The sequence below is a fragment of the Micromys minutus genome (genome assembly GCF_963924665.1).
Source record: "Micromys minutus genome assembly, chromosome: 27".
Classification (NCBI taxonomy): domain Eukaryota; kingdom Metazoa; phylum Chordata; class Mammalia; order Rodentia; family Muridae; genus Micromys; species Micromys minutus.
In genome coordinates this window covers 15,656,932-15,669,508 of record NC_137962.1, presented here as the reverse complement: position 1 = coordinate 15,669,508, position 12,577 = coordinate 15,656,932, and the positions used below count along the sequence as shown (strand labels likewise).

The 12,577-nt window shown below is 42.1% G+C and overlaps 1 protein-coding gene across 8 annotated transcripts in view; it reads left to right on the top strand.

Moving 5' to 3' along the window:
• Nucleotides 1-12,577, top strand: part of PTK2 (protein tyrosine kinase 2) — a 191,741-nt gene that overhangs the window by 156,852 nt on the left and 22,312 nt on the right. For all 8 annotated transcript variants that reach the window (XM_080939760.1, XM_080939758.1, XM_080939759.1 and 5 more), the window contains 4 exons: nt 1,457-1,568; nt 6,648-6,734; nt 10,180-10,317; nt 12,038-12,169. In XM_080939760.1, the coding sequence (XP_080795886.1) occupies nt 1,457-1,568; nt 6,648-6,734; nt 10,180-10,317; nt 12,038-12,169 (469 nt within the window). The remainder of the gene's footprint in view (nt 1-1,456; nt 1,569-6,647; nt 6,735-10,179; nt 10,318-12,037; nt 12,170-12,577) is intronic.

Below are 12,577 nucleotides of genomic sequence, written 5' to 3'. Positions count from 1 at the left end.
CAAGCTGTAATTTGATTTTGTGTGTAGGTAGCTACTGGCTACTAGAGACAGTTCTTGACAGAAGCGGCCATGGTTTTATCCACTTTAAAAGCTCCTTGGGTTTCAGCGCTCTCTGTGGATAGCTCATAAAGAGAAGTGGTGCTTAGGATTGAATCCGGACCTTGCACATTTGTAGGCAACTGCTCTTCCACCAAGCTGTATCTGGTGCTGCGCAGAAAATTTTAAGATAATTTAGTGTGTATGGGTTTGTTTTATTGCTCTTCCTAACTGGTACAAAAAGAAACTAATCTTCCTTAGAGGAAGGATGGACCTCATGGCTGGAACTTTTTTTTTTTTTTAAAGAGGCAGTTGGTCTTTTCTTTGAAGAGAACATTCCATTTTCCTTTAAGGAGAAAACCTTCCTTAATAGCTGCAGTGACAGCTTGCTGATTCAAGGCCAGCTATGGAATGAATTTTGTCTGTCTGTTCCTGATTGGGGAGGTGACTGAGAAGAGCAGGCTCCAGCCCCTAGCCGGCAGGAATGTCTTTTTAAACAGTCAGGCAGATTCCCAGATTAGAAGGAGTCTGTACAGCTGATGTCACTGTTTCCTGAGTAATTCTGGGTGGTTATTTACTCCATCTGGCTGCCAAGGACCAGAATCTGTGAATGAGCCTCATTATTAGAACTCCAGGTTGCAGGCATGGAGGGAAGAACCAGTTGCTGCCACAGTTAAGACGAAGATTTCAGAGACCTGCTGCTTACCAAGCCCTAAAGAGGTGGTAGGGAATAAGGGGGCTGGCCACGTTCCCTGGGCTGCATTCTGAGGCGTTTACAGGATGGCACACAGCCAGGACTGAGACGCCGCCCGCACTGCTGCGGAGGCAGCTGTGCAGCCTGGTGGTGGTAAGTAGGGCATTTTCAGTCTAGAACAGGCAGTGCTTTAGAGGCACCTGTAAGTACTGCTGCCATTTTTCTTGGGGGTTTTTTTCTTTTTTTTTTTTTTTTTCTTTTTTTAATGCAAAGTTAGTATACTATTGACTGAGCTAGTGGGGAGAACTTGGCTTCTTTCGAGTTGATTACCATGTGCTGGTGAGTTGGAGCTATGTGGGAGTCTGCTTTCATGTAGTCTGCTGGAGACATGTAGCTGCTTGATGGAGAGGTGCTTGGAAATTTCTCAGGGTCCTTCTATTCTGCACAGAATAAACTCCAGTGTGTATACAGTTCATCTTGCCTGGCCTTCGTTTCACCAGGGTCTTTTTCTTACCATCTGTCTTTCTTACCTGTGGCTATTTAAGTAGACTAACTGGTTGGCACCATGGCCTTTCTAGAAATCTCTTTGAGTAAGGCTAGAAACCTGTGTTTTATAGGTTTCTTTCTCTGTGCCTGTCTTCTACTGGGAGTAACTGCTGTCCTTTAGCTGAGTGGGGTGGGTGATTGGCTGTCAGCTCCCCTTAACACAGTATGTTGTTTCTCCAGCACAATCCTGGAGGAAGAGAAGGTGCAGCAAGAAGAACGGATGAGGATGGAGTCCAGAAGGCAGGCTACCGTGTCCTGGGACTCTGGAGGGTCTGATGAAGCACCACCCAAGGTAGCTGAGGTCCCTGCCCCAGCTTTGAGGGTCCTCTTGAACTAAATTCTACAGTCTGTGGGGGTAGACGCTGTTTTCTGTGTGATGAGTCCCCAAGTCATTGGGGGATTAGGAACTGTAACGTAGTCACCCTCCTCTCTGTAGATTGCCCAATGTGCTGCTCACCCTGTAGAAGCTGAAGAAGCCAGAGACTACGAGAGACCTGATGTAAAACTGCCCTTTTCTCCTCATGGTGCTCCTAGGAAGTTTAGGTGGGACTTAATCTTTTTCTCTTGTTGGCAAGAGAATTAGAGAACTCCCAGTCAGGGTTAAAACACGACTATGCCACAAGCACTGAGTTTGGTGTATTTAAAATAAGCACACTTCCACCTCCACTTATACTCCTTTTGCTTTGGTTTTGCTGGAGTTTTGTGTGCTGCTTCTGTGTTTTGGCTGATGGCTAGGTGTTGGAGAGGTCACAGCTTTTGCTCTCAAGACTTTGTCACACCTGGCATGACATGGCACTTGGCCTTCTCTTGTTACTTCTAGGTTTTCTCTCTCCTCTAATCAGTTCAGGAAAGCTGCTCCCTTTTTACAACAGCTGGATAGTGGTTGTGGGATTTGGGACAACAGATGGCCCTTGTCACTTTGCACACATGTTAAAGCCTTCACATCCTTTTGGTTTTGGATAGGATAGACACTTTAGATACCAACTTGAATAAATAATCTAATTCATACCTTTTTCTGAAAAGTAAATACAACAGGTTTTTTTTTTTTTTTTTTTTAAGTTGTTCCCTGCTATATGATTATACTTGGTTAGCTAAAAATACAGTTTGACACCACTTTGTTTTCTTTTGAAAAGTAGGAATCTGGTAACACAGGAACCATGTGAGTACTGCACTCTGTCTATCATGGTATCTGAAATCAAATGGTGGTCTCATGTTGAGTGGTGGAATAGGGAACTTTACACACCCTGAAAGTGAGCGTAGATGATGAGCTCAACTCAGGCTACAAACCAAGAAACCTCGTCCACCCAGCCAGCCCTTCACCGAGCACAGAACCCACCACCTGAGGGAGCAGGATTTTGAAGATAGGCATTGAAGAACCAGATGTTGTTCCCAGTTTAAGAACAACAACAACAATAAAATCCTTAGCTACAGAAAAGGTACCAACCCTTCATCCCAGGACATATGGCCCTCCATGGGCTATTTACCTTTTTCTGTGAGTTTTTGTTTTGTTTTAATTTCATACAGGGCTTTTTGTCTTTTAGCACCTGCCTCAACCTCCCAATTTCCTGTTTTAGTTCTGTGACAACTACAGAGTAATTCCGTATTGGGAGGGAAGAGAACTCTCATCACTTACTTCTCAGGCCTGGGGTCCAGCAAGTCACTTCATCTAAAGCATAGCTGGTGTCAGTCTAATGACAGGGCATATGCCACCCTTCCTCTAACCCTCACATAAGTATTCCTGCCTCTTGGAGACATTGTCGAAAACACACTAGGTGGCATTTCTCCAAGTTAAGAGCGGTGCCTATGAATCTTTACCTTTTACTAATATCTGTTTATTTTTATAACAGTCTCACTTTTGACAGACTTTTTAAATTAAACGCATGTGTTTGAGGTGGTTTGACTTCTGGGTTTTGAGTAGAAAGACTAGCTCATAAATTTTTAACTATCCTTCTCATGCATGCTCAGTTTTCACACTAGTGTTTCCAAATTCACATTCTGAGGCATTCTTCAGGATTCTTCTGTGGGCTACCTCCTGCCCCAAATTAATTTGTTCAAAGCATAGACCAGCATATGCCCCCTGATTCAGTTCATTGAACCTTTGCTGGGAACACAGCTGCATACAGTTAGACCAGAGCTGGGCTCCTAGTCACACCAACAACTATTTCTCCTTTTACTGCTTTGACAGTTGTATGAGCGGGCTATTGTCACTTTAGCAAGGATCAGTCAGTGTCACCAAACTTCACCAGTGAACACCATATCTCCACCACCACACTCATAAACGAAGAAAAACCCACAGTTTATGGAAGAGTGGCCCTGATGAGGGTGGTGCAGTGTTGAGTGAAGGCCTGTCCAGCATGTTCAAATGTGTTGAGATTGGTGGATTTGGTGGACATTTTCTCAGAAAGTAAAAGAAAGCCCTCACTTCAGTGAAAATCATTTCTAAAACTTACATTTTCAAACAGAAATTCTTGACCATGATAGTTTTTGGGTTGAAGGCTGTTTTGGAAGTCTCATGGCAATATTAACATATGATTGTTAGTTGTTATGTTAATTTCCTGGGACTTGCAAACAGAACTTGTAGTCCACTTCAGAGAGGACTACAATGACCAAGTCTAGCTTGCTAGACCAGGCAGAATATATTAATTTTACCCAGAGAATATGGGAAGAGGCTACTTACAGGAGCATGGGTGGCCCCAAAACAGCTGCACCAACTGCCAAGTTTCACACTATTATGCAAACTTTAGTTAACTTTCCATACTATATTCTCTAGCACAGTCATGGCCATGTGCAGCTGGATCTGAATTATAGATACACAGTGGAATGAACATTGTATGAAGGTACATCAACAAGCAGGACCTTGAGGGGATCTTGCAAGTAGTTACAGCTACTTTGATAAAGATGGCTATTTGCTTGGAGGATGTTATTTCACATAGAGGTACATCCTGTCTTCTAGAGTGTATCATACTGAGATGGTTTGCATACCTTAGTGAACTAGTGCTCTCTAGATGGATGGTGGGCTGTGACAGGATCACACATAAGCAAATAACCCAGCTAAGGTAGGGGACAGACGCAAGATGTGTTAGTATGCACAGTGGAGTTTATCCTATCTCACTTTCCAGAATCACTCCTCAGGCCTCTGTTCTGTGACAGTCACTGTGGTCATCAGAAAATTTCACTGGGTCCTGCATACCAATTGAGAGAAGACACACCAGCCAGATCCATACCTCCAGCTTTGACCATTACCATTTTATTCTTTATCTTCACAAGGGAGATTTAGCCAAAGCCCCCTTGTTTATGTATTTTGCTATATGATGACCCAAGTTGGCCTTCAAGGAGGTAGTAAAGAGATCCTGCTGATCCACTGTGCACAGTCAGAGACATGGCTGGAGAAAGTGGCTTTGTCACTGTCCTGTCTCTTCCAGCAGTCAGGAGCACAGGGCATAAGAAGGTTTAATCAAAGTCCAGAAGCAGAGCTGCCCTAGCATCTTGCTCACTTTGAGAATGTGACTCATGCTGGATAGACGACTTAGAGGTTTAGAGCACTTGTTGCTTTTGGAAAGGACCAAGGTTTGATTTCCAGCACCTACATGGTAGCTCACATCCATCAGTAACTTAAGTCCTAGAGCTCTGATGCCCCCTTCTTACCCACAAGGACACCAGACACATACATACATACATGCAGGCAAAATATCCATACACATAAAATAATCTAAATCTAACGTAAAAGTATGTGATTCATTGTGTGGTGTTTAGTAGAGGTTTTCCCTTCTTTAGACTAATGTCTTTCATGTTTCTTTTTATTTGGTGAGGTATAAATATATTTGTTAACAGAGTAGAATTGTGGCCGAAAGGTTTAGGATTTTTATTATTGTCAGTCACGTGAGCCCTTTTGTAGCACCTGACTTTTCTGAGCCTGTTTAAAGTGGAGGGTCAGGCTGGTGATATGACTTTACTGCATTGTTTGCAGAATGTTCCATTTAGTGTGTACAGGATAAACTGCATAAGCTATAAATGAGCTGTTATGAGAAGTGGGTTTTTTGCGGGGTGGATTACAAGTTAGGGTTTCTCTTTATAGTCCTAGCTGACCTGGAACTTGCTCTGCAAACCAGGCTGGCCTTGAACTCAGAGACCCACCTGTCTCTTCCTCCCGAGTGCTGGATTAAAGGCATGCATCACCACTGTCCAGCTATGAGCAGTGTTCTTTTATTTGTTTGTTTTTTTAAGATGTATTTATTTCATGTATGTGAGTACACCGTAGCTGTCTTCAGACACATCAGAAGGGGGCATCAGATCCCATTACAGCTGGTTGTGAGCCACCATGTGGTTGCTGGGAATTGAACTCTGGACCTCTGAAAGAGCAGTCAGTGATCTTAACCACTGAACCATCTCTCCAGCCCATGAGCAGTGTTCTTAAGAACATTCATGTGTATGTTGTTGTGTGTGGGCTTACATCCTCATTTCTCTGATAGGTTTGCTGAATTGTGTGATAATTCTGTGTTTCATTTTCTCAGGGATTAGCATACTGTTCTGCGTAGCAACTGCTCCGTTTTATATTCCCAGCAGCAGTACACAGAGCTCATCCCTCCAATGCTGGCCTCACTTTTATTTTCGTGTCTTTTTAATTTTTTTCCTAGAGGTCATAATATAGTCACTCATTATGGTTTGGAATTGCCCAAAGGTGCTTAGCACCTTTTTCTGCCCAGTCTGTATTCTCTTTGGGTCTACTCATGTCCCCAACCCATGTCTTGTCATATAGCCTGGTCTGTTCTTTGTTGCCAGCTTTGTCCACTTTTTTTTCCCCAATACAGTATTTCTTTGGGTAGTTCTTGTTGTCCTGTAACTCAGTCTGTAGACCAGGCTACCCTCAGTTCTCAGGAGGTAGTGGCAAGCTTTGTCCACTTGTTACTCAAATGGCTTGTTAGTTTAGCACTCACCTGTGGGAACGAACCCTTTTGCACTGAGAACCTCTCGGTTTTTAGCTTGGCCTCCCACCTGTGGTGTCATCTGTAACACAAAGATTTTTTTTATTTTGATAATATAAATTTTATATATGCATTCCTTTTTGTCCTTTGAGGTTTTAGTATCTTAGCTAAGAAGACATTGCCCCACTCCAGGTAATTTAAAAGATTAACCCTGTACCCTTCTAATATTGTTATACTTTGGTCTCTTACATTTAGGCTATGAGCCATTTTGAGTTAACTGTCAGGTAAGTTGTAAAGTGTCAGTTGTTGAAGACTCTCTTTGCTGAAGTATCTCACTTCCTTTGTTCATCTTTTCAACTAAGTTTTATTAGCAATTTCTTTATTGTGAGCTGTCGTTTTTTCAGAATCAGAAGACTCATTCCTACCATGCTCTGTTGATTTGTTCACAGCCCAGCAGACCTGGTTATCCTAGCCCGAGGTCCAGTGAAGGATTTTATCCCAGTCCACAGCACATGGTCCAGACCAATCACTACCAGGTATATGAATTATCACAGATATACAATATACCATGTGACTCATCAACACGTGTGTGGTAGAAAGAACGTTGAATTCATTTCTGTTCTCTGAATTGTCTACTTATTTTGGTGAGTGGAAGTTAAGAAACTAGTCACCTTGGTCTTTGCCTTGGAGGTGGTTATCTAGACCGTCATGCCCTTCCAACCTCCCACAGGCTCACGACACTCATCAGTTTTGCCTTACAGCAGGAAGGCCAGTGGCTGTGGCTGTACTTAGATTCATTCTTTCCTGCCTGCCTCTAAAGGACAAGGTGGAACCACAGACGTATCTAGGCAGAGCTAATACTGAACTCTCCTGCTTCCAGAAGACAAAAACAAACAACAACAATAAGTAGGAGACTAGAAAGATGGCAGATGGCAAGGTCCTGAATTCAGTTTCCAGAAATCACATGGTATTTTACAACCATCTGTAACAGGATCTGATGCCTTTTTCGGGTTTGGCTGATGACAGACATAAAATAAATAATCTTAAAAAAAAATGTAATGCACTATACTTGTAAGTGAAGGCAGACGAGGTAGATGCCATACAGGTAAGTGAGGAGGGATTCTGGGTTTGAAGCAGCTATCTCGGAGAATTTTAGCCAAGGAAAAGAAAGATGTTCACTAACATAGATAGATCTATAAATCTCTGCTAGAAATGTATAGGCCCCACTAGTAATGAATGCCAACAACCACACCATACCCCATTCTTTTTTTTTTTTAAGATTTATTTATTTTAAATATGTGAGTATACTGTAGCTGTCTTCAGACACACCAGAAAGGGGGCATCAGATCCCATTATAGTTGATTGTGAGCTACCATGTCATTGCTGGGATTTGAACTTAAGACCTCTGGAAGAGCAGTCAGTGCTCTTAATTGCTGAGCCATCTCTTCAGCCCTCTGCCGCATTCTTTAGGAAGGTGTTTTTCCTAGGTAGTCATCCTAGCCATCAAGGCTGTTACCCTTCTGATCCTTATTACCCAGCCAGCAGAGGTATATTTGTATTTTTTCTTTTATGAAATTTGATGTAATTCAAGTGGGTGTGGCTTGGGGGTCAGTTTTTTCCCCATGACAAGGTATGTGCTTTAGTGATGGTACTCGGGTACCAGGGGAGAAGACAGACACTGACTAGAAAACAAAAGGCCATATGTTTGTGATAGTCTAGAACAGTGGGTACTGGGTAAGTTTTGGGTTCTGTATACAGCATGTTGTTGCCCGCAAACTGATTCTCATGTGGAGCCAAAAAGATTCCCATCACTAGGAACTGGCTTAGAGCTGATGGGTAGGCCTGTGTTCTGGGAGACACTGCTTCACAAGAATAGGTTCCTAAGTTCATTCATCTAATGTCTAGGCACTTAGAACATAAAAGGGAAGCCTTCCACTCCTTCTGAAGGGTGCACAGTTGGGTGTGTTCCAACTCAGCAAAAAGGCTAGAGCTCTGACCAGGATACAGATCATAGCAGTGAGAGGTGTGTAGTTAGGCTAAAGTTGGCAAACTCACTTCTGACTGATGAGAGACATAGGTCTAGCTTACAGCATAGCCACCCTGGAAAACAGCCAGGGCCTACCTTCCTGTAGTCAGTGCTCAACTGATCCTGCAGGGAAATTAGGCGGCGGCAGCACCTACTTTCTGATGCAGCTGTCAGTTCTGCATGTTCTCAGGGGCATGCAGGAAACCTCAAGGACATGTAAAAAAAATGTTTGATCCCACTAGTTTGGAAGCTCCTGAGGGTTATTTAGAAAACTGCTGTACATTGCACATAACTTCTTTATAAAAATTTCAGAACGTTCTGTTAATAATGTGTTCCTTTTTATTTAAACAAAAAACAAAAACAAAAATGTGGTATAGGAACCAGAGAAATGGCTCAATATTTAAGAGCACTTCCTATTTTTGCAGAAGACCCAGGTTTGGCTTCCAGCATCCACATCAGGCAGCTTCCAGTGGCTGGTATTCAGGGAATTCATCCCCCTCTTCATGGCATGTTTGGAATTTTTAGAACAGAATATCAGTATGTGACCATAATCTATATGGTCATTCACTATATAAATCAAGCTCATCTCACCCTTGTGATCTTCTGCCTCTACCTCACAAGTGTCAGGCTTACAGGATCTGTGCCACTATATGAAGCTGTGTTGTTTGGTAGGGTTGTACTTTGTTTTGTTTGCTTGTTTGTTTGTTTTTTAGATGAGCCCTCACTATGAATGTCCAGGCTGGTCTCAGACTCTTGGCCTCTTGCCATAGATTCGAAGTGCTGGAATTACATACTTACATCACCATGCCCTACAGATATTTCATGGTTGCTATGGTTCTTGCTGCAGGAGGAGAGAGAGGGAGAGGGAGAGAGAAAGGGTTTTCATGTGCATGCTTGTTTATGTGTATGGAGGTGAGAGGACAACTCTTGAGTGTCACCTTCAGGAATGCCCTCTATCTTATCCTTTCATTGACTTGGGATTCATCAATTTGCATAGACTGGCTGGCTAGTAAGCTCCCAGAAGTCCCATTACTGGCATTACAGGTCTGTGTCACCATGCCCTGCATTTTTATATGTGTTCTGGGAATCAAAGTTAGATATTCATGCTTGTGAGGCAACCCTTACCAGCAACTAGCACCCCAGCCCCAGAAGTAACTAACTTCTTATATCCTGGGATAATGCAAAAGCTAAAACTTGCCTTTCCTGAAAGTTTCTTTATTAACTCATTTCTGGACTGGAGAGATTCTTACAGAAGACTCTAGTTCAGTTTCCAGCATCTGTGTCAGGCAGCTCACAACTGCTTGTAGCTCCAACTTCAGGAGGATCTGATGGCTTTGACTTATGTGGTCATATGCATTCTCATGTACATACCCAGAGAGAAACACACACACCACTTTAAATTAATAAAAGTAATTTATTCTTAATCTTAAAAACACCAAAACTCAGCAGTGCAATAGTGATGCATGCCTTTAGTCTCAGTACTTGAGAGGCAGTGGCAGGCAGATCTCGGAGTTCTACTCCAGCCTCGTCTACAGAGTGGGTTCTAGGACAGCCAGAGCTACAAAACCGTGGCAGAGTTGATTGGGGACACTCATTTGTGCACTTTGCCAGCTACCTGCAGTCCTGGTCACCTTCCATGTTTATTCCAAGTTCAAAATCAGTAGCATTGGCCCTCTGACCATCTCTCAGTATTCTGCTTCCACCCTGCACTGAGGACCCTGGTAATTACATTGAACACACTCAAATAATTTGTCTTTTGTTGTGTCCATGACAACCACTAGATCTTTTTTAATCAAGTCAGAGAATAGACATGCTCAGAGAATAAGACTTGGATCTGGGACCCGTTCTACCTACTATGCATGTTTTCCTTAATAGAAGTTGTTTCATTGGTTTTTTTGATCTAGCAGAAGCTCTGTTATATCAGAAGCTTACATTGCCTCCTGAATCACTCACAGGTCTCTGGCTACCCAGGTTCCCATGGAATCCCAGCCATGGCTGGCAGCATTTACCCAGGTCAGGCATCTCTTCTGGACCAGACAGAATTGTGGAATCACAGACCTCAGGAGATGTCCATGTGGCAGCCCAGTGTGGAGGTAAATGGGGTGTTCTTGGCTATAGTGAGTTAACAGACAAAGTGTGGTTTAAGTCACCTGTTGTTTATAATTCTGAGATTGCTTGGTTGTGGTTATTTAATTGTAAAATCTAGATACCCCATTTAGCCAGTTATAGAAATCCATACCAGAACTCCTGATGAAGCAGGAGGATTGTAACTTCCAGGTCAACCTAAATTATATAGCTAGGCCTTATCTCAAAAGCACTTTTATCAGAGCAAGCCTGACAACCTGAGTTGACCCCCAATACAAACCATGGAAGGAGAGGACCAACTCCTGGAAGTTTTGGTCTAACCATCATCCACATGTATAATATAATAATACAACATATAATACTCAATAATAATAACAGCAACAAAATGTGAAAAGGGAAATTTTCAAGATGCACTGTCTACTCAGTCCTTTCTAGTTTGTTCTTTTCCAGGAACTGGGGATTTATCTCTGTCGTAGAGAGCCTTCCTAGCATGGGGAATCCCCAGCACTGTCCAGATTTAAAAAAACAAAGGGTTCCCATAGACATTGTAATAGCAGACATAATCATGTCTCAGTTTGTTTGAAAAGTAGAACTCTCGGGCTGGAGAGACGGCTCAGTGGCTAAGAGCACTGACTGCTCTTCCTGAGGTCTTTAGTTTAAAACCCAACAACTACATGGTGACTCACAGCCATCTGTAATAAGATCTGATGCCCTCTTCTGGTGTGTCTGAAGACAGCTACAGTGTATTTACATATAGTAAATAAATAAATCTTTAAAAAGAAAAGTAAAGTAAAACTCTCAGATGGATTTAATTTGTATGTACATAAGACTAAGAAAAAATATGGACCTCACTATATTTTGTGCAAATTTCCTGGTCAAACTAAGAACCATGTTTATAGTACGATACTTCTCTAGGGGCTGGAGAGATGGTTCCTTGATTAAGAGCACTGGCTGCTGTCCTAGAGAATGCAGGTTTGATTCTTGCCACCTACATGGTAGCTAACAATGTCTGTAACTTTAGTCCCAGGGAATCTGACTCCCTTTTCTGACTTCCATTGGGCACCACAAACAAATGGTACATAAGCAAAACACTCATTTATGTAATATAAAGGCAAATAATATATAATATACAAGGAAAACACTCATTTATAAAATATAAACTAAAATTTAAAATATTTACGTTTAATTGTCTATTTGTATTTTTCCTTGAATAATTATGGTTTTTAGTGTTGTTTTATTTACTTACTATTTTGAGAGATGGGGGAAATGACACCAGGAAAATGGAGGTCAGAGGACCACTTTGTGGAATTAATTCTCTTTTACTACCTTTATATAGGTTCTAGATTTTGAACTCAGGTCACCAGATTGAAGGAAAGCTCCTTTACTCACTGAGCCATCTCACTGGCCCCTCTTGTGGTTTTTGTGAAACAGATGTAGTTCAGGATGACTTTGAACTCCTGTTTTTCCTGTCTTAGCTTCCCAAGGGCTTTTGACATGTGTGCAACCACATACGGCTCTTGTTGAAGTCATATTTCATCTTGCTCTTCTTACTAACCAGTTGTTTCCCTGTTCTCACTCTAAGTGCTCTTGTATTCTTTTGTGTATTTGGACTGTGTCTTAGAACATACACATGAATATTAAACACAGTAAGTCTCTGCCTTCAGGAGGTGCTGGAGCATGAGAACAGACCCAGGAAACTAAATGTTCTGTTGATAATGTCCCTTCCAGGACTCAGCAGCTTTGGACCTTCGAGGGATGGGACAGGTTCTTCCTCCTCACCTGATGGAAGAGCGGCTAATCCGACAGCAGCAGGAAATGGAGGAAGACCAGCGCTGGCTGGAAAAGGAAGAGCGATTCCTGGTAACCACTCTGCAGAACACTCAGCCCCATACAGGAGTTCATGGAGAACTCCACTCCCAAAGCAAAAGGCTTTTCTTACAACTGGTCCCAAACATTTGCCATAATGGGCTATTTGTTGGTTTTGATGATATTTTAGAAATCTGTTTCTAAAATTTTATAGTATATTATGCTCAGATTTCTCTGTTGTTGGGTTTTTTTTATTTTGTTTTTGTTTTTTTGGTTTTTTTTTTTTTGTTTGTTTTTATTACCACGTTGTTTACACTGAAAGAACCTCAGTATTAGTGTAAAGGTAAAACATTGCATCTTAGCACATAGCCATGTGCTCATGTGGCTGAGTTCTATTCTACCTCCTGTCCTTGCTTCATCCTTTCAGGAAACTCTTGTTGACCAGAGAGCTCTCTTTCTGAC